The 24,644-nt window shown below is 53.0% G+C and overlaps 6 protein-coding genes across 6 annotated transcripts; 5 read left to right on the top strand and 1 right to left on the bottom strand.

The window, feature by feature from the left end:
• Positions 1–234: 234 nt before the first annotated feature.
• Positions 235–5,085, top strand: UHO2_06049 (uncharacterized protein; the record flags this gene model as incomplete). The annotated part of the gene is made up of 1 exon (XM_041557763.1): positions 235–5,085. One exon carries the CDS (start codon positions 235–237, stop codon positions 5,083–5,085), a length of 4,851 nt encoding a protein of 1,616 aa, XP_041413697.1.
• A 5,130-nt stretch (positions 5,086–10,215) lies between these two features.
• On the bottom strand, positions 10,216–11,211 carry UHO2_06048 (uncharacterized protein; the record flags this gene model as incomplete). Its single annotated transcript, XM_041557762.1, has 1 exon — positions 10,216–11,211. The coding sequence occupies one exon, from the start codon at positions 11,209–11,211 to the stop codon at positions 10,216–10,218; it is 996 nt and encodes a 331-aa protein (XP_041413696.1).
• Positions 11,212–12,518: 1,307 nt separating this feature from the next.
• Positions 12,519–14,047, top strand: UHO2_06047 (uncharacterized protein; the record flags this gene model as incomplete). Its single annotated transcript, XM_041557761.1, has 4 exons — positions 12,519–12,699; positions 12,807–13,347; positions 13,453–13,550; positions 13,899–14,047. The coding sequence occupies 4 exons, from the start codon at positions 12,519–12,521 to the stop codon at positions 14,045–14,047; spliced, it is 969 nt and encodes a 322-aa protein (XP_041413695.1).
• An 818-nt stretch (positions 14,048–14,865) lies between these two features.
• On the top strand, positions 14,866–18,156 carry UHO2_06046 (uncharacterized protein; the record flags this gene model as incomplete). The annotated part of the gene is made up of 1 exon (XM_041557760.1): positions 14,866–18,156. One exon carries the CDS (start codon positions 14,866–14,868, stop codon positions 18,154–18,156), a length of 3,291 nt encoding a protein of 1,096 aa, XP_041413694.1.
• A 750-nt stretch (positions 18,157–18,906) lies between these two features.
• On the top strand, positions 18,907–20,503 carry UHO2_06045 (putative NADH dehydrogenase (ubiquinone) 49K chain; the record flags this gene model as incomplete). The annotated part of the gene is made up of 2 exons (XM_041557759.1): positions 18,907–19,257; positions 19,442–20,503. 2 exons carry the CDS (start codon positions 18,907–18,909, stop codon positions 20,501–20,503), a joined length of 1,413 nt encoding a protein of 470 aa, XP_041413693.1.
• Positions 20,504–20,981: 478 nt separating this feature from the next.
• UHO2_06044 (uncharacterized protein) lies at positions 20,982–23,984 on the top strand (the record flags this gene model as incomplete). Its single annotated transcript, XM_041557758.1, has 1 exon — positions 20,982–23,984. The coding sequence occupies one exon, from the start codon at positions 20,982–20,984 to the stop codon at positions 23,982–23,984; it is 3,003 nt and encodes a 1,000-aa protein (XP_041413692.1).
• Between the last annotated feature and the right edge of the window lie 660 nt (positions 23,985–24,644).

Raw genomic sequence — 24,644 nt, 5'->3', positions numbered from 1 at the left:
TGTTAGACCTTTGTTGTTGTTGTTGTTGTTTTGTTTTTTTAAAATCAAAATCGGGCCAAGATCAGAGGCGATATCGCGATAGTCAAGTTGCCTAAGCTTGGTTTCAACTCTCAGACTTGCCTGGATGCGGTGCCGACGCGTTACAGTTTCAAGGACGAGGTCACACCACCACCAAACCTGAATTTTCCATCTCACCCAAAACTGTATTCACCATCACACTCCCCTCCGCTCAACATGACAGCGGCAACTGCGCCGTCACCGTCACCAGCACCATCTGCACCACCATCTGCACCACCACTAGCACGCACTTCAGCACGTCAGTCATCCACCGACACCGCCGTCCACCACGTCACTGCTGATGGTGCTTCGACGCGTCGACATGATCCATCATCCGCACCAGCATCACCTTCCAAGGTGACATCCGCACCTCCAGCATCCTCATTGACATCATCATCATCATCGTCGACAACCACTAACAATGCTGCCAGCTGTACCGGCCTTGGCACGCTGGCCAAGCCCATCGATCTTGCTTCGCCGCCAGCATCACCGACATTGACAGTGACCACTCCCAACGTCGTCGCGTCTCAATCGACGCGTCCGCTCAATCAGCCCTCACCGTCGCCCTCAGGCACTGAGTGCCAGGCAGCATCGACATCAGCACCACAGACAGACACAAGCAATGCAGCTGCTTCCATCTCCACTGCTGCTGGCGCGGCATCGTTGCCCTCGTCGGTGCAGAAAGCGCCACCATATGGCAACGCGTTGAACACACCAAATCGGCTCTTGCCTCCCACTCCTCTAGGCAACACGAGCGATCGCGCTTCTGCTACCTCGCCGTCTGCAGCTAGCTCCACACCCTCCAAGCCAGTCCAGCTGCCTGCACCCTACAAAGCGCCTCGACTAGCACAGAGTGGAGCATCAGAGTCCTTTGCTACTGCCTACCCGACACAAGAGACGCGTCAGAAGTATGCTTCGCCTTCCAAGCCACTTGCCTTCGGATCTGCTGTTGCCTCTTCTCACAAACGCTCCTGGCAGTCCAGCCGCTCGTTCGACCTCTCCAACAAGAAGTTCCGATCCAGTTCACTCGCCAGTCCTTCGCCTGCAGCGGCATCGACAAGCCTGACTGCCCCTACCGCTTCCGCTTCCGCTTCCGCTTCCGCTTCCGCTTCCGCCTCGCCATCTCCCTCTGCTACAGCCGCTCGACCGCTCGCCTCTGCTCCGACAATATCTCGTCCACTTTTGACAACACCTACAGCTGGTCGGGCTACAAGCGCATCATCAGGTGTCACTCTCACCAACATACCCATGCCTGGCAGTTCGCTATCCATTCAGGCAGGCGTTGGTCCGCTTAACTTGATACCCGCCGTCTCAGGCACAGATCTTCCTGCTTCTCTTCGGGACGAGTACCTCTCGTTGCTTCAAAAGTCGGAGCTCATCGACCTCGTCAAACAGCTTGAGAGGCAACTCAACGATCTCATTGCAGCGCCAGTTGGCTCTTCTACCCTCTATCGACAGGCTCATATCTATCCCAGCCAGATTCATACCCAGATCGATCGCCTCAAAGCGCGCCAACGCCTCCAAGCCGCTAAGACTCCCACCTCTTCAGATCTGAGCCTCAAGGACGTCTACTCGCTTCTCAACGCCAGCCCTTCCACATCCGCAACTCCCACCTTCACACGCCCCGCTGCCGTGCCAACTCGACCTACGACATCCAATCCCTTGCTCACCGGCCGACCTGCATTCACTCCGTCTACAGCTCCTAGACGACCTTATGCAACCAACCCGATGCCCGTCTCAAACACGGGAGCCTCTCCTGGCACTGCCCCTCAGGAACAAGTGGGCAAAGATACTGCTCAAAATGCATCGCTTGTCAACCTCATCAACTCAATTAATGCAATCCTTCGCCAGCAGGCTCAACCTGCACGCGGTCCCAATGGCGCACCACTGCCACCAGCACAAGCGCCCGCAGGCACATCAGCGACACCACCTGCCACCACTCCGACTGCCAAAGGTGGAAGCACAGCTGCCAGTATCACACCTGCAACCTTGAGAAGCATTGTCGGAGATGGTCCAATGCCGTCCAACGCTGCTCTTGCAGCCGCTATCGCCGCTCACTTTGGCAACAATTTACCTGGTCGCGCGACAGCAACAGCCTCACGTCCGGCAAACGCCTCAGCTACCTCTGCTTCACCATCGGCTAACACTTCAGCTGAACGCACTGGCGCTGCCTCTTCTCAAGCCCCTGCGTCACCCCCTACGGCCGCGTCTGCATCGGGCCCAGGCAAAGATATCTCGGACAAGATTGCCGCCATTCTTGGATCAACATCATCTTTACAGACCAACATGCTGGGTCCTCAAGGTCTGCCTCTCGCTCCCGCTGCTCAAACACCTGGTGTTGGAGCAGGTTCTTCGCCTCTGCCGATTGGAAACATTGCAGCCATATTGTCCAGCTTCAGTGATCAATCGAATCAATCCAATCCCTCGGCTGGCTCGGCCAAAAGTGGCACACCAGCAGCAAGCCAAGGTCAAGAAAATGCACTGTCGAGTCTGCTGCAGCAGCTGGAGGAAGCCAAGAAAAGGTTGCCATCGCAGGCTACAGCATCGTCAGCGTCCGCCAATGCACCCTCATTGCCAGCAGTGCCATCTGCATCCAATCTTTCCGCTCTTCAGGATCCTATCGCGATCCTTACCGGAGCCAGTGCCAACCCTGTTTTTACGCCCACCTACTCTGCAGGTGGTGCAAGCGCCACGACCTCGACTGGCATCGGCGGCGCCAGTGGATCGGTATGGTCTCCTGAAGCCGAATCCGTCATCGTTCAGGGTCCACTAGGCACCAGCACACTTCCTTCGTACGAAGAGATGATTGTCGAAGGTTTGCGTATCCATGGTCAAGCACCACCACGCGAGCTCTTCAACTGGATGCAGTCCACTTATCCTCTAATGAAGAAGTTCCGCCCTTCTGCCCACCAGGCCTTGCAAAAGGCTGCTAAGCGTGGCAGACTGCTCAAGACGGGAAGCAGGTATCGCCTCAACCCAAACTGGAAGGAGCCGGCCGACTCGAGGAAGCCCACACGCAGGCCTCAAGTTGGGCGAGACCATCCCATGCTTGCGCCAGGTCTCAACGGCGAAGTATTGGCTGTCAGCCCGCTCAAGGACAGCCAGGCTTATCGCAATGTTGGCGACTCGGCTCTTCGCACTCCGGGCAAAGGCACGCGACAGAAACCCCGACCTTATGGGCAGCCAGGTGCTGCGCCGTTGGCCAACCCAGCCAGCAGTATCTTCCAGAACGGTTCAGCAGCGTCGATCATTCTCGAGTACCAGAAGCGCACGGGCAAGAAGCTGGACGCCGATTCGGTCAAGCAGCTGTACCAGCTCATTCGTTCAGGACCCAGCGATGGACCAGCCGAAGAGATCCTGGCTCATCTGCTCACGCAGACTGGATATCACGACGCAGCTGCCCAAGCCACAGCCGCTGCCGCTGCTCAGACCGCTGCAGCCGCCATGCCGGCTTCGATGCCATCGTACCCTCCCTCCAGCACCTCCATGTCGGCAATGGCATCAGGTACATCGGCATCAGGTACATCGGCGCCAGTATCAGCGCTGAGCAGAGCAGGTGCTGCCGCCGCTTTAACTGCAGCACGAGGCAGGATGCCCACCAGGCCCGTGCCCAAGGGTCCCACATCGCTGCCACTTACCACTACGAGCGAGCCTACGATGATGCAACAGCTGGCAAGCATGCTCAACGATCTCAGCTCGCCCATCAATCCTGTGTTGGCGAATTCGCTGCTCGGTCAATTGAGCAGCAATGCGGCGGCTGCAGCTCGCGCTGCCAACATGCCAGGTATAAGCACCGCTCTACCGCTACCTGCAACGCCAGCTCGGACTATGGCATCTGCAACGTCAGCCCCTAGTTCAGCCTCTTCTCAACTCGCAACTGCATTGTCGAGTTTGGCCGGTCAAACGCCTCAGCAGGATCTCGATTCGGCAGTATCCGAGACACTGGCAGCAGCCTTGCAGCAGATCGGCGCTGCACCGACATCGACCGCAACCCCTTCAACAGCGGAAAGCGCCAGGAAGGAGAAGGAGATTGTGTCAGAAGCAGCCACCACTGCGCCCAAGCAGCCTGCAGAGTCTCAAGCAACCGAGAAGCAGTCCAAAAAGGCAGCCGGCGAGTCGGGCGAAGCAGCGGAAGAAGGTATCGATCTGGCAGAGTACCAAGACGCCATTCGAGCCCTTACCTCGGCTTTCGGCAAGTCGAACGAGGATGCAGAAGAGGGAGACTCGGACGACGAATCGGATGTGGAAGCCGATGAGCGAGCCATTGCTGCAGCTGAAGCTGAGCCTGACTCGGTGGAAGATCCAGCTGCCGAATCAACGGATGCTGCTGGGCAAGCTGACAAGGCAGATGCGACTCAGGAAGCGCAGCACGAACAGCAACAGCAACAGCAAGATGAAGTGGAGGAAGGTGGCGAGGAGGAAGGTGGTGATGAGGTAGGTGGTAATGAGGAAGAGGACGAGGAAGAGGAAGAGAAAGAGGAAGAGAAAGAGAAAGAGGAAGAGGAAGAGAAAGAGGAAGAGGAAGAGAAAGAGGAAGAGGAAGATGGCGAGCAGATGGATCTTTCAGCAGTTCTTCGCCAGCTCACCGCTTCGTTGCAGGCTCATCAGCAGACCGATTCCGAGACTCAAGGAGAAGGCAAGAGTCAGGAAGGAGATGTCGAAGCTTCAGCTTCCACTTGTCAGCCCGAAGCTGGCGAGGAAGAGGCGGATAGCAAGGAGGATTTGCAAGCCAGCAAAGACGTTTCAAAGCAGGCAGATGAGATGGATGTGGATCAGGCTAGAGAGGAGACACCTGCCGCCAATAGCGAAGGCGCTAAGTCTGCACAGACCGAGAGAGCTGGAGATGGGCAACATGCTTCGCAAGAGGCACAGGCAGAAGAAGGTTGGCAAGACGCAGCATCGTTACAGGCACAGCTGGAAGCGCTGGTGGCTAGTCTTGCTGCCAACGCGGGCAATGCTGATGATGATGACGAGAGCGAAGATGAAGAAGGAGAAAACAAGGGTGACGATGCTCAGCAAGATTCATAGGGGCTCACCGGGGGGTAAACAGCTGACCGGATGAGCAGAGCTTTCATGTCACTGTCGTACTTGTATACTATGTCACTCGAGTCGATCGATTGGGCTCTGTATTATGATGTTGGAATCGGATTGTACTTGTATCAGCATAACCGACTGATATCGGTATTATTGATTCATTGATTGAGGAGAGGGAGAAGCTCTAACATTCAAGGTAAATTGCGTGTCTAGACCAATGTCATGTGAGCAAGCACCTTCTGAACAGAATTGCACTGCGTACAAATCAATGCTAAAGAGAACGATCCAGTGGAGATCAAAGGTGACAAAGGATCGGGCAAGGTCGATCCAAAAGTCTGATCGGGAAAGGAGATCTGACGAGAGATCGGATAGAACACAGTCGCACACAATGTGAGGCTAGGTCATGAAGAAGCATACTCCCACGATAGCTATCAGCCTCACGAAAGTATATATATCAAGCTGAGAACATTAGGATCTCGCCATGTTCACCAGTCAATTGAGTATATATGTTTCTGCCTTAAAGAAGTAGTGAGATCGTACTTAGACTATGCCCGATCGCCAGTTATCGGGAGCCAAACGCCATCAAACTTGAACAATAAACGGGCAAACTCGAGGCCCGGATCTGTGTTGGGCGTTAGTTGGCGATCCGCGTATGGAACCAAGCCCAGAAGATTTCGAGTGACGTCACGCTATCGATAAAGAGCAAAGGGAATGAGGGTCACGTTGAAGAAAGGAAACTTTTGTGGAAGCGAGCGAGGGTGTGAGGACCCCCTTTCATCTGCAGTGCAGGAAGCAGGAAGCAGGAAGCAGGAAGCAGGAAGCAGGAAGCAGGAAGCAGGAAGCAGGAAGCAGAAAGGACAGAGTTGTGTCGGTGTCGGCAGCAGTGGCGGCGGCAGCAGCAGCAGCAGCAGCATGGCCCGCCAACCTCATCTTGGTTTCCACTTGTTGAGGCTACCGCAGTCGAAAGCACAGCTTTACAAGCATGCAAGTCCTTCTGCATTGGGCTTTGCAGCAATCACATGGTTTGACGACAGCACACTTGTCCTAGTAAACAAACAATGAGAAGCAAGATGACGATCTTCGGAAGCTCCAACTGCATCCTGTCGAAGCACACACTGCCAGGGAAAGGCAAAGCGGAGAAATATTCGCAGTCGAGAGTATCTTGAATAGGCGGCGACGAGGCGACGAGGCGACGAGACGACGAGACGACGAGACGACGAGGAAGAAGCAGAAAAGCAGAACCGTTTTGCCGGTAAAATCGACACAGAGAAGAGGAACTGCTCTTGCTTATCTTTGACCTACAGCGGCAGGATGGTAAAGTATAAGTTTCACGGGGTGATCAGTGAGTGAAAAGAGTGACCAAGTTGTACAGAAAAAGGTACAAAATTCGATTCAATTTGTATCGACCTTTGTCTTTGTTTGGCAGTGAAAAATCAGGAAGAATCGAGAAAAAAAAAAAAAGAAAAAAGAAAAAGAAAAAGAAAAAGAAAAAGAAAAAGAAAAAGAAAAAGAAAAAGAAAAAGAAAAAGGAAATGGAAATAAAAAGTGCAGCACAAATCAATCATTTTCAAATGAAGATAACAATTAATATACGGCGTTATCGGGGTCACGATCAGACTCCCTTTACCACAGCCGTATGTTCTATGTAATGCTTAGTTTTCATGATGTGAGACTGAATGACAAACACATATATATACTCCATTCACTGCTCTGGTCCTATTCGAGGCAGGATGTGTCTCTTCATTTGTACTCCTGTGTTGCTATGATACCGGGTGCCACTGTGCTGTCACCATGACAACAATTACGTACCTCATTGTACTTCTCGCTTACGTGAGCCTCCCGTGTCTCAATGTCTCGGCCGTAACATGTGCATCTTACTTGAGATGCCGACGCATCTTCAACTCCCCCCTTCGGCGGGATCTCCAGTCCTATCATCCTAGCCAATCGTGAGGTGTTAAGACCCTGTAAGGGTTTTGTCAAGACATCTGCAACATTGTTTGCCGTTCCGACATATTTGATTTCCACATCGCCCTCTTGTACGTGATCGCGAACGAAATGATACCGTGTGTCGATGTGCTTTAACTTCCAATGTTTGGCTGGATCTTTACTCACCTGTATGCACCCCTGGCTATCTGTGTATAGTACGGGCCGAACGTCCGTGGTCTCCAAATCCCGGAGCAAATATGAGAAGAATAAGGTTTCTCGTACCGCTTCGGAAGCGGCGACAAACTCTGCTTCGACTGCCGACAATGCCACACACTTCTGAACGTGTGATTTCCAACTCACTGGACACCCATATACATATGTTATCGACCCCGAGGTGCTTCTTCGTCCATTTGTGGGGTCGGATGCCCAGTTTGCGTCGGTATACGTCGTTACCGGTGTATCCGAGTGCTCGTTTGTCTCCCCTCCTAGGTGCAACTGATATTCGTTCGTTTGGTTCAGGTACTTTACCACGTGGATGGCTGCCTTCCATGCACTGTCGATCGGGATCGACATATATCGCGCCAATACGCCGACGGCAAAGGCAATATCTGGTCGGGCTGTGTTGGAGACCCATAATAGTTGGCCGACCAATTCTTGATACTTCTTTGCTCGCTGAGGTTCACATCGCTCGCCTCCGGCAACGTTCGCTACACTCAGCATGGGTACCCAAGATTTCTCGTTTGCTCCTCCTAACCATTTGTTCACCATTTCCTTGATGTATGCCGTTAGACCCAGAGATATCCTCCTCCGTCTTCTATCACGTGTGATCTTGATACCCAGAAATTCTTTGACCCTTCCATTGTCTTGCGTCTCCCATTTGTCCATGATCTCTCGCTTTGCGCGATCTACTTCATCATGACTGGGTGATGTTATTAGCATGTCGTCCACGTATGCTGTGATGATCGTGATCTTGTCGCCTGTCCCTCTTGAGTATAGGCATGGTGCGCTCGGCATGCAATGGAATCCGATCGTCCGGAGATGTGAGTCTAACTCAATGTTCCATTCTCGGCCCGATTGTTTCAGACCGTACAGTCCTTTCACTACCTTCAACACTTTTCCGGGTGGCATTTCGATTCCTACTGGGGGCTTGAGGTATACATCATGGTGTATAGTGGAGTTCAGGTACGCTTGCTTTACGTCGATAGAATCCATTTCCCAATCTCGTACTGCTGCGACAGCGATCACCCCTCGAATGGATTGGATGGGTGCTACTGGTGCGAAGACCTCTGTATAGTCGATGCCCTCGCGTTGAGTGAAACCTCGTGCCACGAGCCGGGCTTTGAACTTTGTCGGCACGAGGTTTGCATCGGTTTTGATCTTGAGTACCCAACGTGTGTCGACAGTATTTGCACCCTTTGGGAGGTCGACTATCTCCCATGTGCCCATCGCCTCCAATCCATCCAGCTCCTTTCGCATGGCCTCCTCCCAGTGTTTTCTGTCCTTTCCACTCATTGCTTCATGTATGGTTGGGTCCAGGTTCTTTCTCCATTCCGGTCGCGTCGCTACGAGTCCATAGAATTCGCTGTCAATTTGAGTTTCGGCGATTGGTCCTTGTTCCATCACCTCCGCTGTTCCTTCGCTTAATCTTTCTTCCGAATCTGTCTCCATATCCATGTATTCTCGTAGTGGCTCTTCATCTGTTTCGTCGAATATATTTTCCTTATTGTATCCTAGATCTTCGAAATTTTCCTCTGTCATCATCATTGGGGGTGCCTTTGTGTCAACCGGTCGCCACTCTGTTCTGTCTGACCAGCACTTTGATTCCATGAATTTTGCTGAGTTGCTCCAGAAGATGTTCGGATTGTAGTCCGGGCTGTAGAAGAGCCAGCCCTTCCTTTCTAGACTGTACCCTAAGAAAATGGATGCGACGGCTTGCTGGTCCAGTTTCTTGTTGTCCCGTTTAACTTTGGGTACGTTTACCCATGCCAGACAACCAAACACTCGTAGGAGCTTTAAAGCTCGTTCCGGCGACTTGCCAAACATCACTTGATAAGGGAATTCATTATCAACGCTCGGAGTGAGGTTTATTTTGAACGCCGCAGCTCTGATCGCGTATGGCCAGAACTTCTTCGGTAGTCTCCTCTGCATTAGCAACGTTCTCATCTTCTCTCCAAGGGTCCTGTTCATTCTTTCTACCCGTCCATTTTGTTTGCTGTTGTACCCTACGGTGGTTTGCCACTCTATGCCCTTTTCTAACGACCATTCTAATGCATCATTGCTTTTCCATTCCGTTCCTTGATCGGATCGGATCGCTTTTAGCTTCCGATCCGTCTGTGTCTCCAGGAACGAAACAATCCTTTTGAGTTGCATAAAGGCATGACTCTTTCGTGTCAATGGCTGTGCATACACATACTTGCTATGATCGTCGACCAGCACCAACGTGCATGTGTACTCCGTCACGTGGGACGAGTCTATTATTAGATCGACGTGGATAAGATCCAGGGGCCCTACGGCTCTTTCACCGCTACCTTTCCCCATCCGAGCGCTTGTGCTCTTGGATCGTACGCACTGCTCACACGTCAGAGCGGTGTTTGGATCCAATTTCATGGTATGCTTATCCTTTAACTTGGTTGTGATCGCCTTAGCTTTATCTCTTCCTGGGTGCCCGAGACGCTCATGCCATAGTTGTTGTTTTGAAACTTTCGGCTCATTCTCAATATGCTCGAACTCCTCATCAACACCTTCAAACAATGGTGCTGATGTGGCCATCGCGCTTTCTTGCCATGTGTCGCCTCGGAACTCCAGAAGTCCTCGCTCGCGATTCTTTGCAATCTTAAGTGTCATGCCGTTTGTTAGAAAAATTTGGCCGCCGGTTGTGTCCAATATCACTCGTGCTCCTTCATCCGTTAATGAATTTGTTGACAGAAGGTTAACATTAAGGTGCTTTACATACAATACATTTTGCAGAGAGATTTCCCCGTAATCTGTTGATATGCTTGCATCTCCTATAGCTGCCGCTTCCAAGACCTCGCTTCCGGCGGTAATTATCCGCTTTCGGCAAGTTCTCGGGTGGATGAGCATGCTGTAGTCGTTCACCATATGGTAACTCGCCCCCGAGTCCAAGATCCAATGAGCTGTTTCTTTTGTGTTCGAGGGGTCCTGCCATTTCATTGGGAGGGTGAGGGAGCACCACGCTTCCTATTTAGGTTCAGCGAGGGGGGAGTCCTTGGGAATGGTAACCAAGGCGTCGCATTGACTGATACCATGTCCCGGTCGCTTGCAGACCCAGCATCGGATTCGGCGTGACTTGCTTGCGTTCCTCGAGCTCGCGTGGCTGTTGTCGGCTTCGGCTTCGGTCTCTCCGGCCCGTTCGTTTTGATCGTCGTTGCCGGCGGTTCTAGCACTGGCTTGTCGAGGGTCGATCCTTTGTGCGGGGACGCTCTCGACAGCGGTCTGCCGGATGCTTAGTGCGGTGGCAAGGGCGTTGAAATCGATTTGATGGACGGTGGCAACCGTCTCCTTGTACACCGGATGCCGGATCGTGCATTTCTGCAGAGCCGAGAACAATGTATCATCGGCGAATGGTTTGCCGAGGAGGCTGCTTTCGGTTTGTATGGACCGGATCTCTTGAATTAGCTTTCTGGCGTCCGAGTTAAACATCTTTGTATCGTTGAGTTGCGAGATAAGCGCAAGTCTGTGAGACGTCTTGGTGGCTTCATTCGTGAGACCGTTTTCGATCTTTCTCCACACTTGGTTGAAAGTAAGGTACTCCTTGATTACATCTAGAACGAGGTAATTTACATTGTGTTCTCCGGTAGTGTCGATTGTTCCACGCAGGGCGTTGATTAAAGCATCGTCGAGGGAGCGGCTCCATTTCGGGTGTTTCTTGTCGTACGTTCCCTCGAGATGTTTCATCGCATGAGGCACGGATCGGAGGAAAGATTTCACGTGGGCGCTCCAGCTATGATAGTTTCGTGACGTGAGCTTTGGCACGGGTTCGAGGAGCTTTGCTAGGGTGCGAAAGTTATATCGCTTGTCACCATCATCAAAGTCGGAGTCGGAATCGGTGTCTTCGTCGGCTTCATCATTGATGGCCTCCGGCTCGTTCTCGCTCGTGGCATTATTATCGACCCGAACCTGGGTGTTCTTGCCTTTTCTGCCTCCTTTGGTCCTCGTTTCGGTGTCTTCTACCATGGTTGTCGGCGAGTTTCGGTTAGCTCGGTGATAGCTTCTTCAGACTCTTAATCAAATGAAGATAACAATTAATATACGGCGTTATCGGGGTCACAATCAGACTCCCTTTACCACAGCCGTATGTTCTATGTAATGCTTAGTTTTCATGATGTGAGACTGAATGACAAACACATATATATACTCCATTCACTGCTCTGGTCCTATTCGAGGCAGGATGTGTCTCTTCATTTGTACTCCTGTGTTGCTATGATACCGGGTGCCACTGTGCTGTCACCATGACAACAATTACGTACCTCATTGTACTTCTCGCTTACGTGAGCCTCCCGTGTCTCAATGTCTCGGCCGTAACATGTGCATCTTACTTGAGATGCCGACGCATCTTCAACTTTTTCTAATCGGATCGACAGCTTTCTTTGGCTTGGACAACGGTCTATCGAAATCTTCCACTCGAGTCCTCGTCAGTTTTTGTTGCCAAATCCTCCTCAAGTCAAAAAGTGCGATTCGAGTTCTTCTTGCTTCTCTACCCTTGCACAAGACACAGAAGGATACTCATCTTTCGCTCGTTCGAGCGTCTGTATGCATGTAAATGCACCATCGATGCTCGATGACCACTTTCCTTAGTCTCATACCGACCCATCTCCTGTTTCCCCTGAAACGGGGCAGCGTTGACGAGTTGACGCCTTGACGGGCGGTTCCATGGATCCTCCGCTGACCTACGCACGAACCAAGAGCCAGTCAGCCGTCAGCACCCCTGGTGCAAGTGCGTAGGTCTGCATCCATTCTTTCTGAACCCCACCTCTATCTTTGAACTTTTCCGCTCAAACTTTTAGAATCGAAAGCCAACAAGAAACACTCGCTCTGATAGTGAGACCGCAGTTTTGTATCCTACGCACCATGACACAGGACATGTGCGTGCATTTGAGAGACAATGATGGTCTGTGCAGTTTGACCCTTTGAAGAACACTGGCCTCCTACCTTGGCACGCCAAGCCATGTTGAAAATCCATCCGTTGCCCTATTCCAGGCCTGACAAAGACTGTGCAGCAGCCAAGAGGCCATCGTCCAACACAGTCTTGCCTTGGCCTTGCCTTGGCCTTGCCTTGGCCCTCCCTTTAGCCCCCCTCACGAGAGCGCCAGACCTCATCTTACGCCAGCTCATCATGCGATCCCAGCTGGCTACTACTTAAACCTCGTCAAGCCACATTTCTGTCACTTTCTTCTTGCCCCAACCATCTTGCCTGACTTTTACCTCTATCCATCCCACTCTTTCTCCCAACCAACACGCGACACCCAACATCATCTTTCATCATGTCCAAGATTACTGCTAGCGGCATCATCGCCGGCAACATCTCCACCCAGCGTGTCAAGCTCAACAACGGTGTCGAAATCCCCCAGGTGGCTCTTGGTGTTTACAAGGCCCCCAACGATGGCTCCACCGAGAACGCCTGCAAGTGGGCTTTCGACGCTGGTTACCGTCACATTGACTCTGGTAAGTTGACTCTCTCTTCTGGCTCTCAGCAGCAAAGTCTACCCCTGAGCAATTTGTCAGATTGCTAACCGATTCACCTCTCCTCCTACTTACTTTTTTCCTTACAGCCGCTCGTTACATGAACGAGGAGTCCGTCGGCCGTGCCCTCGCCGAGTGGACAAAGGACAACAACGTCCCCCGCTCCGACATCTTTATCACCTCGAAGCTCTGGGATGCTGACCACGACAAGGCCGCCGCTGCCATTGAGGACTCGCTCAAGAAGCTCAACGTCGAATACATGGACATGTACCTCATGCACTCCCCCGGTACCATGGGTCCCGAGAAGCGTCTCGAGGCCTGGAAGGCTCTTGAGGACGCCGTCGACGCCGGCAAGATCAAGACGATCGGTGTCTCCAACTTTGACGTCGAGGAGCTCGACCATCTTCTTGCCAACTGCCGCATCAAGCCCGCCGTCAACCAGATCGAGTCGCACCCCTTCTTCGCTCACGAGGAGCTCCGTGAGGCTTGCATCGAGCGCGGTATCCACATCCAGGCTTATTCGCCCATGGCTCAGGGTCAGGCTCTCGACCGCCCCGAAATCAAGGCTATCGCCACCAAGCACGGCAAGACCCCCGCTCAAATCTTGCTCCGATGGGGTATCCAGCATGGGTAAGCTCAAAGACACCCCTTTCTTCATGCAAAACGATGAGAAATATCCAAACTAACCCAAACAAAATCGCTTCCTTTGATTCCCCTTTTTTTGCTTTCCTACAGTAACATCATCCTTCCCAAGTCCCTTACCAAGCACCGTATCGAGTCCAACGCTCAGCTCTTCGACTTCCAACTCGATAACGACGACATGGACGCTCTCGGTAAGTTTCAACCCCCTTGATTTCTTAGACATAACTTTTCGGCCCATTGGGAACCCCCTTGGGAACCCCCTTGGGAACCCCCTTGGGAACCCCCTTGGGAACCCCCTTGGGAACCCCCTTGGGAACCCCCTTGGGAACCCCCTTGGGAACCCCCTTGGGAACCCCCTTAGGAACCCCCTTGGGAACCCCCTTAGGCACCCCGTCGAGGTCGTTTCTGGGCCGGCCACAGCTGGTTCCAAGCTCAAAGGACTTTGTAACTGACTCTAGCTTGTTTTCTTCTTCTTTCTTCTCCCTCTATCTCTATCAATTCTGGGCCCTTTTTATACGGAAAAAAAATAATAATCGCAGATGGCATGGATGAAGGTATGAAGGTCGGAAAATTAGGCCCAGCCGGCACATCGCAGCCCCCATCGCCCGGTGGAACCCGCCCTGGTTCTCGCCGCTCTTCTGGCTCGGGAGGTCTCTCTGGTAACAAGCTCCAGATGTCCTCGTCGTAAACAAGTCATGGTCGAACCATATATGATGTTTCAGCATCCCGTTGTACGACGAGAAGAGTCGCCCGCTAACCATGCCGGCCTGCTAATCAACGTCTCCTCAGCAATGTCTCGTGTGCTGTTCCGCTCTTAATCTCCACCCACACATGTTCTCGCTCTGTACTCTTATCAATAGTTTGCAAATCGATATCGTTACCAAGCATCATCAGTGTGCCCTCTGTCAAGTGAGAGAGGTACCGTGTTACTGTAGTGGTCGCCTCTGACTGTTGAAACGCGAGAAAGTTTTGTCCCGATAACTGACAATCGGGGAGAGTCTGAGTACGATGTCACTGCTGCTTTAGAACAGAAACATATATACTCAATTAACTAAAGAACGTGGGGGGCTGCCGCTTGATATATATACAAAGTGTCGGCATATGCCAAAGGTGGGAGCATTCCACTTAATCACGATGTGTCTCAACCAGGGGGACTAAGTTGTACCCGATCTTATTCGTATCTGCTTACGTCAGCTCGCATCATCAAATTGGATCCTTTCCTTCAACACTGACAGGCGCAAAATAGTTCTGTGGCAAGCCAAGATCTCACATTCATGAATTTCTCCACAAGCGGCGGTTATTCTTAGGCTCCGCTCCTTCTTGGCTGTGCTTGAATTGGATTCAGATTGCCGTGTGACAGTTGACCTTTTCGCTTAAAGTCGAACAGGAACACTTTGTTTTCCGGAAAGGGTCGTCATCCATACCCACCTCGCTCTCTTCCCCTCTCCAATCTCGACCACCACCAACACAACCATTGACGCCGCTCAGCATCCTGTCGCTGCAGATATGGCGGGCTTCCGCCATCGCAAGGATGCCTGGATCGTGTTTGCTTTCCTGATTGTGGTGCAGATCGTCTGCTTTCGAGGCAGTCAACGCCTCCGGAGGAACCTCGCATCACCAGTACCACCGTCGACAGCACCTGCCTCGGGGCAATGGTATAAGCGTTCAGATCCTTCATCGCTAGACCTGCTCAAGGAACACCACACGTCTACAGCGCATGCACCTCAGCCCACCAGACCTTCCAAAGAGCCCGAAGCACAGCATTGCCAGCCTGTTCCCTTTGACAAGACACCGAAAGAGGTCTGCAAGCATGTCATCGACAACTGCCAAGCTTCCGGCCATTTTGACTACCTTCGATTCTACTACTGCGCTGGAGTCGATGGTAGTGAGCTCGAAGATGGCAAGCCTTCCAAACCTCCATCCAAACCTCGGTGGCACGCTGGCATCTCTGTCCTTCGTCTCCTTCGCCTCATCTGCATTCTACTCTGGATGCTCCTCCTTTTCAGCTGGGTCGGCGTCGTAGCGAGCGACTTTTTCTGTCCTAATCTCAGCACTATCGCATCGCGTCTCGGACTCAACGAAAGTACTGCAGGTGTCACCTTCCTTGCATTCGGCAATGGATCTCCCGACGTCTTCTCCACATTCGGTGCTATGAAGACCGATTCAGGTTCTTTGGCCATCGGCGAGCTCCTTGGAGCTGCCTCCTTTATCGTGTCGGTCATTTCAGGATCCATGATACTCATCGCGCCTTTCAAGGTTAAAGCTTGGCCTTTCTGCCGTGACGTCGGCTTCTTCACTGTGGCAGTCGCATTGACGCTCACATTCCTCTTCGACGGCAAGCTGAGACGCATCGAGACCATCGCTCTCATCTGCCTCTACCTCCTGTACGCATCGACCGTCATCATCGGCTCTTGGTGGCAGGAGCGTCAACGCAGGCAGAAACGTCGTCTTGCTGCAGCTAGGGAAGAGTTTGACAGCCAAGCTGACAACCGCTCTATTCTCACTCGTAGCAGCGGCCCCTCTGCCCGAGAGGCAGTTGAAGACCTCGAGCGAAGCCGATATATTGGTCAGCGCTTGCCGAGTCCATCCGAATACGATCCGGACTTTGATCCCTTCGAAGACTGGGCCAACCAGCGACCCCCTCGCAGCGGCGCATCAACTCCCGACATCTCTCGTCCAGGCAGCCGTGCACCATCCATTCATATCCCTGCATCATCCAGCTCTCGTGCCGCGATCAAGGCTTCCCTCAACGTGCGTCCCAACTTGGTCCCACGTCACTCACTTCTCTCTGCGATCGAGTTCCGCGATGTAGTTCAGAGTCTGCGCCGCGATGCCACAGCCGACCGCTCGCAAGAGATCTTCCAGAGTTGGGATCCGGAACGTTTCTTGCCCTCAAACCACTCTCATCGTCACCATCACACACACGCCAACCTGTCGAGAAGCATTTCAGGAGACGGTCGACAGGATGCTAGTCCCAAGCAGCGCCAACGCGCAGGGCACAATCGAATTCTCAGCATCGGCGCTGGTATGGCAAGAAGCGCCTCATCTAGCTCAGGCCTTCGACGCAAGACCGTCGGTGCTCACGAGAGTGAAACTTTCAATCAGCACTCACAGAGTCAGGCAGGAGGTAGTGTAGAAGCGGGCAACTTGGAGGATCCGTGGAGAGAGCACCTACCCGGTGATGCGTGTGAGCCGCTCATCTCACCGGCTCTACCATTAGACAATGGCTCGCAGCATGATCCTCTCTACGAGACGCAACTTCGCAAGTCGCTGCCCAAGCTGCAGATTCCGCAATGGAACACAAAAGCAGCACGTAGCGAGGAAGCGCGCCGCAACCTGCAAGCTCGCAAACGTCTCCAAGTCACAAGAGAAGCAACCCAGGAGACCTCAATCTCAGCATCGCCGCAGAAAGATCGATTCGATAGCGTCACCAGCCAAAGACGCGTCCGTCCTCAGAGGTCAGCTCCTGAGCTCATAGCCTGGAAGGCAAGAGTCATATTCAACGCGCTATTTCCATCACTTTGCTACATCCACGTCAAGTCGTTGCTCGGCGCTGCTATCAGCGTCACAACATCACCAGCGATTCTGCTCCTCGACCTGACGCTTCCTGTCGTCGACGACGAGGCCGAGCGTGCTGAACGCGAGAACGACGTGGATGAGGCTGACTCGATCGGGGCGGTCCGCCTGGACGGCCAAGAGTCGCAACTGCACGCAGAAGACGCCTACGATGAAGAAGCGATTGTCGACTCTGAAGCCACACCGTCGGCAGGCACCCGACCTTGGAGCGCGGAAGAGCGAGTCGAAGCTATGGAAGATGCTGAACAGGAAGAGAACACGCACAGAGATCAGGAGGTTGCCGCGGCTCTACGACACTTGCCTTGCGTGGCTGCATCGCCACTCTCGTTGGGCAGTGGGCCTAAGAGTCCCGGCGTACTCTTGCGCTTGCCTTCTACAACTCAGTCACCACTGCCAGTCGACAGCGCAGCAGACGGCGACGCAGCAAGCTTCATGAGCCACGAGAGCTGCGAGGCTGAGGACCAAGAGATGAGACGCTCGATTCGACGCTTCCTGATCCTATGCCAGTGCGTCTGCGCACCTACATTCCTGACGTGGGCCATCGTCTCTTCGTCAGGCTCTCCACAATTGGGGCTCAAGGTGGGCGTGGCTGCCGCTGCGGGTGTCATTGCGGCTATCTTGACGTTCTGGGCGATGCGAAGGAAGGATGCAGGTAAAGCACGATACTCGGACCGCACACTCTCGACATTTGCGATGATTCGCTGCTCGATGGGCTTCATTGTCTCAGTCATGTGGATTATGACTATTGTTGATGAGGTCGTCTCGATCCTCCAGACGGTTGGCATCATCATGGGTCTGTCGGATGCCATTCTCGGTCTTACGGTCTTCGCAGTCGGCAACTCGCTCGGCGACTTGGTCGCTAACGTCACGATCGCCAGGTTAGGCCATCCAGTGATGGCGATCAGCGCATGCTTTGCTGGACCCATGCTCAACTTGCTGCTTGGCATCGGCATCTCTGGCACATATCTGCTGTCTGACGGTCAAGGCCAGTGGAATGACAGCAATACCACGGCTATCTACCCCATCGACTTTAACCCGACTCTGCTCGTGTCGGGTCTGGGTCTGCTGCTCATCCTGATCGGCACGCTGATTGCCGTTCCTATGAACCACTTTGAGCTCACCAAGCCGATCGGTGTCTCACTCATCGCAGCATATGTTCTCATCATGACAGTCAACCTTTTGACTGAGATCTTCTGGGTCCGAGGCGATTCTGTACTGTAGATACGCTCGAAGCTGCCAGGTAGTCCACAATGCCACATATACCGTCTCATACTGACATTCAGTGCAAGTCGAAGGCTCAAGCTGAACAGTCATGACCAGCGATGAGAGGCTTTCGTACGAGTGAAAAATGGCTAGCCAGCTCTGGCACTGTGGATGCGGAGCAATTACAAAACGACGTTGCTCATGACTTGAAAAATTCAGGACCTTGAATTTTCCAGGCTGTGAAGCTTGTATTTTGATTAGAAATGATCGGAAGTCCGAAGCTTCAAAGCGAGCAGCTGCAAGAATGGTGGTAGTTCGGGAGAGAGCATTCCCTAGCTGCGCGATGACTTGGCAAAATCTCCGAATACGGATCACATCACGTGAAGTGGTTATCACGTGAAGTTGTTATCACGTGAAGTTGTTATCACGTGAAGGTTTTATCACGTGATTACCAGTCCTGTTGGAGAAGCAGAGCGTCAGATTCGCAGGTCGAAGCAGAGAACCGCTTTGTCCCTGCCGAGCCATGGAGAGAAGCTTCCATCTCCACCTCGTACTGACAATCGATATCACTGTCTGCCGGCCATCACGACTAACCCACCTTGCTTCGTCTGGTGTGCTCTCTTCACCTTTAGCGATAGCTCCACTACTCGCGCAGTCGTATCAGGTGATTCCATCCGCGTAGCATCCCCCTTTCAGCTTATCTTGGCATCCTACATCTTGGCATCCGCCACCCGACACCTAGCTTGAATTGCAACTCCTACATTTACCATGGCTCCATCACTCTTTCGCGCCGTTCGCCCGGCTGCTCAGCTTTACCGCTCGAGCGTGCCATCGACCTCCAGCCGGCTTCTTTCGACGACTGCAAGCCGCTCGCTCGCATCCGAGGCTCAGGATACTACTCCTTCCGCTAAGGCAGTCCCCACCTTGCCCGCCACATCTGCCTTCACCGTTGAAGAGCTCCACGACAAGAGCGCACAGGAGATTCTTCGCGAGGGCGGCACCAGAAAGGACCGCTCGCTTCGTCACTTTACTGTCAACTTTGGTCCTCAGCATCCTGCCGCCCACGGTGTGTTGCGTTTGATTCTCGAGCTTAATGGAGAGGAGATCCTTCGAACAGACGTGAGTATACCAGCACAGAAGCATGTACCACAGGAGGTCCCTGCCGAAGCATCAGCTTTGCTTCCGCCTATACCGCCGCTGTTGCCACCTCAACTTGGCACATCTCCGGTTTCCAAAGGGCATAAACTTGACGCAGCGATACTGACCCGCTTCCTCTTTTGCTCCTCGCTCTTTTGATTGACAGCCCCACATCGGTCTCTTGCACCGAGGTACCGAAAAGCTGATCGAGTACAAAACCTACACACAGGCACTTCCTTACTTTGACCGACTTGACTATGTTTCCATGATGACTAACGAGCTCTGCTACTCGCGAGCCGTTGAGAAGCTTCTCAACATCGAGGTTCCCGAGCGAGCCAAGTGGATTCGTACCATGTTCGGAGAGATGACCCGTATTCTCAACCACTGCATGGCTGTCCTTTCGCACGTCATGGATGTTGGCGGTCTCACTCCCTTCTTGTGGGCATTCGAAGAGCGTGAGAAGCTCATGGAGTTCTACGAGCGTGTTTCCGGTGCTCGTCTCCACGCTGCTTACGTTCGTCCCGGTGGTGTTGCATACGATCTTCCCCCTGGTTTGTTGGACGACATTTACAAATGGGCTACTCAGTTTGGTTCGCGTGTCGACGAGATCGAGGAGGTTGTTACTGGTAACCGTATCTGGAAAGGCCGTACCATTGGTATCGGCAAGGTGACTGCTCAGCAGGCGCTCGACTACGGTTTCTCGGGTGTCATGCTCCGTGGTTCCGGAATTCCTTGGGATATTCGTAAAGTCGCTCCTTACGACGCTTATGACCAGGTCGAGTTCGACGTCCCCGTCGGCAAAAACGGTGATTGCTACGACCGATACCTCTGCCGTGTCGAAGAGTTCCGTCAGTCGCTCCGCATCATCGAGCAGTGCTTGAACAAGATGCCTGCCGGTCAGATCAAGGTCGACGACCACAAGCTTGTACCACCACCGCGTGCCACGATGAAGGAGAGCATGGAGTCGCTCATTCACCACTTTAAGCTCTTCTCGGAAGGTTACGCCGTTCCACCTGGTGAGACCTACTCAGCTATCGAGGCGCCTAAGGGTGAGATGGGTGTCTACCTTGTTTCTGATGGTACTAACCGTCCATACCGATGCAAGATCCGTGCCCCTGGATTCGCTCACTTGGCAGGTGCTGATTTCATGGCACGACACCACTACATTCCCGACATAGTGGCTATCATTGGTACCCTCGATCTTGTGTTTGGTGAGGTGGACCGTTAATCGTCTCTGCTGTTGTCCAATATGTAGTACGTTGGTTAGATGGGCAATTCGAAAGCATTCATGAAGATGGAGTTTAGTATTAATCTGGGCTTAGCGTGGTTGACATTGTTGCGTGAGTCGACGCAACGGAGCCAAGTTGTTGTTGAGCCAGAGGATCGAACTTGCTTGACTGCTAGATCTTGCGCTTCCGCTCGGAAAGGAAGAGGCAGAGACCTCTTCTCTGAGAAGGGTTCTGGGCTCTGCCTCGACGAGACTGTAGAGACACAAGTTGAAGAGCACATGGTGTCGAGATTGAGTCGCGTGTTTGACCGAAAAGAGGGCATTGGGAATAATTTTCTCCACCAAAGCAAAACAAGACAAAGACAATTGCAACACTTGGAGCACAGAGGTTGGTACATCTCTCTCACACCACCATTCCTCTGTCACTTTGAAGACGCTTGAACGAGCGTGCTGCTGCGAGTTAGACACGAACAGGAGCATGCCTTTGGACAGATGGCAACCTCGACGCAACGGAGACGACGACCGGCCTGCAACTTCTCACAGTCGCAGCTCTGCCCTGGATAGTGACAAGCAGGGCGAATCTTCAAAGGCTTCACAACGATCCAGATACTCGCCAGGCGCGGACAGAGGTGATGACGGCTCGTCCTTTCCCAACAAAGCTCGCCGTATCGACGACAGGCTTGAAAGTCGTATTGACGACAGGCTTAAAAGTCGTATTGACGACAGGCTTGAAAGTCGTATTGACGACAGGCTTGGAAGCCGCTTCGACAGAGACGCACGTGAACGACACCAGCACACTGATCGAAATCGAGACAGTCGAGACAACATTGCTTCTGCATCTTCCTCTTCACGCCGCACAGAGGATACACGCGATGCTGTGCCACCTGCTTTGACTATCAGGGGTGTGGCTGCGTCCCAACGTCCCACCTCACCGTCACGACAGCCAGCGAAAGAGAACGAAGACAGACCGCCACGAGCACGTAGCCCTGATTTTTTCGACCGACTCAATCGACATAGAGATGACGCCAATGGCTCCGCCCCTTCGAGACCGGAGACCTCTCTTCGCTCACGACTCGAAGACGAGACAAGTCGAGAGAGCTCAGATCTGCCAAGACGAACAGCACCAAAGCTCGCTCCAAGAGGTCAGTACGACGAGGACGGTCGTCGCATCGATGCTGTTCCCAATCGCACCGACTCCCGGGACCGCCGCATCGGTTTGACATCTCGAGACGACCCTCCTACTTCACCGCGAAAGCGAGAGCTAGAGTCAAGAAGAATACGGGACCGTTCTGGCTCTCCTGTCTCGGTTGACCGCTCAGGCTATCGAGCTGCTGACTCGCGTGATGATAGATCGACACGTCCCGAGCGCACACGCACTTGGCAGCCTTCTCCCAGTCCAAGCTCGACCACTGCAACACGGTCTCAATGGGACAGGTCTTCCAACAAATACGACCGATACGAGCGTCGCAGATCTCCACCACCACGATCTACCGCCAGGTATGATCGAGCAGAGCAGGACACCTCAGCAAGATCCACTTTAAGATCAGCAAGGTGGGGTTCTAGAGCGCATCTTGATGACGATAACACAGACGCTCGCTCGCGTGGGAGAGGTGATCCAGGCACACCGACACGCCGACACCGCTGGCCCTCGCCTACACGATCTGATACTTCAAACCGCTCGCGCCGCCGAGATGGTGATCAGGAGACGGTGCAGCGTTCAACGCGGGACAGAGATACCGAGCGTGGGGTGGAAAGGTCGCGTCCTGAAGATCGTCCCGCTCGCTGGAGGATGAACAACAACAATGATGGTGATCTCGACAAAGACAGCACTCGAGTGCGAGGAGACCGAGGCCGGGATGGAGACGAGGACAAGGCTATAGAGGACACCCGACCTAGACGAGACGGATATCCCACAGGACCTGCTCGTGATCGCAGGCGCTCGCCCGATAGCCACAGACCGCGCACACCTCCTCGACAAAGTCGTGCAGATGATGGAGCCGATCGAGGTCACGTACTTTTACGCAAGTCGGCCATTAGCACGACCTTCGATAACAAGCAGCCGCCTACTGGGCCACGCGGTCAGACAGACGCAGCGAATCAGCGCAGTATTCGCGGTGGTGGCTGGCAAACTGTTCGTCCTGGCTCTCGGCCCGATCGAAACGCCTCTGCCTCCAACAACAACAACAACAACAACAACAACAACAACAACAACAACAACAACAACAACAACAACGACAATGACAACAACAACGACGACAACAACAACAACGCTTATGCCACTGGCAAGGGTCGTGAAGACAAGAAACATAGCGAAGCAGATACTCGGCGGGTTAAAAGGCCTCGCGCAGAACCTGGCATACCAGCCGAAGCTCGGCGAGCAGAAGCGGGCGAAGCATACGAAAGCATCCACCAAGTTGGTGAAGGCACTTACGGACAAGTCTTCAAAGCACGCTCTGAACGGACTGGCGCCCTGGTGGCACTCAAGAAGATCCGCATGGACAGCGAAAAGGACGGGTTCCCAGTGACAGCGATGCGCGAGATCAAACTTCTCCAAGCTCTCCGTCACGAAAACGTCGTCCGACTGCACGAAATTATGGTCACTCGCGGCTCGATCTACATGGTTTTCGAATACATGGAGCATGATCTTAACGGCATTCTCGCTCATCCTCAAGTTGAATTTAGCGATGCACATCTCAAATCCCTGGCACAACAACTGTTTTCTGGTTTGGACTATCTGCATCGTAAAGCAGTTCTGCATCGCGATTTGAAAGGTTCGAATTTGCTCTTGAACAATCAAGGACGGTTGAAGTTGGCAGATTTCGGACTTGCAAGGTTTTACGCCAAGAGAAGAGAGGGAGATTACACGAATCGAGTGGTGACGTTGTGGTATAGACCTCCGGAGCTGTTGTTCGGTGAAACGCAGTATGGGTCTGAGGTGGATATGTGGGGTGCAGGATGTATCTTGCTCGAGTTATTTGTGAAGAAGCCAGTGTTTCAGAGCGAGACGGAGCTGGGACAGGTGACAGCGATAACAGATATCTTGGGGCCGGTGAGAAAGGAGAATTGGCCAGAAGTGGATAAGTTGGCTTGGTACGAGATGGTCAAACCGGTCGCTCTTGCCACTGTCGCTGAGGATGAGCAAGAGGCGAAGAGGAAGGATTACGTAGGATCGAAGTTCGGAAAGCACATGCCTGAGGCAGCGCTGCAAGTAGCACGAGGGCTGTTAAGGTACGATCCGAAGAAGAGATGGACAGCCAAAGAAGCTCTTGCATCGGATTACTTCAGCCAGGAACCGAAGGCGGAGCTACCAGCAGGCTTGTTGAGTGCGTTGGAGGGAGAGTGGCATGAATATGAGTCAAGGAGGGCGAAGAAGAAGGCTACTGGTCATAGGGTCAGTGATAAGGTGGGAACGGATAATGCAACTGGCCAGACAGCGAGCTCGACAAACGCAACTGTTGTGAGGGATCCTGCTGCGAGTTGAAATAAGCATCGACACTATCTAACGTCTTTGATCAGTCGCACTTGCACAGTGAGTGTGTGTGTGTGTGTGTGTGTGTGTGTGTGTGTGTTGGACCGTGTCAACATACCAACACTCGATGCGTTTGATGTCTTTATACTCGAGCTCGGTAGTGAGAAGGGCGACAATTGCCACTATAAACCCAAAAGCGGAGAGGCAAACGCGTCCCAACTCTGGCTGAAATGGACAAGTGAGGACTTCTCTCGTGCGACAAGACTGAGCCTCGAGGCGAATTCATTGAAATGCGGTCAATTTGAAAAGCGTTGAAATGCGAAAAGCCGTTCTTGTAGCCGGATTCGAGATTTGCCCCTTTTTCTCTCCTCTGCTCTCTTGCCTTGAGGTCTTATCTCGCCCTCCACCCTCCACCCTCCACCCTGCACCCTGCACCCTGGCAGTCTATCACTCTATCGCTCTAGTTATCGCTCTGCCGCTCTGCCAACTCTGCCCCCAAGTCGACTCAGAAGCCTTTGCCGCGGCGCTCCACACTCTCCTCTCGCCACTGCGGTTCGGCAGTGAGCTGCTACCAGTTTCTATAATCACTCGCACCATCCCGCACACTTTGCCATTTCCATCTTTCCCTCCATCACCATCATCCCTCCATCCTTCCATCCACCTCCCCTTCCC

This window comes from Ustilago hordei (assembly GCF_900519145.1).
Source record: "Ustilago hordei strain Uho2 genome assembly, contig: UHO2_contig_16, whole genome shotgun sequence".
Classification (NCBI taxonomy): domain Eukaryota; kingdom Fungi; phylum Basidiomycota; class Ustilaginomycetes; order Ustilaginales; family Ustilaginaceae; genus Ustilago; species Ustilago hordei.
Note: the sequence above shows the minus strand (reverse complement) of the source record. Positions and strands in the feature narration are given on the sequence as shown.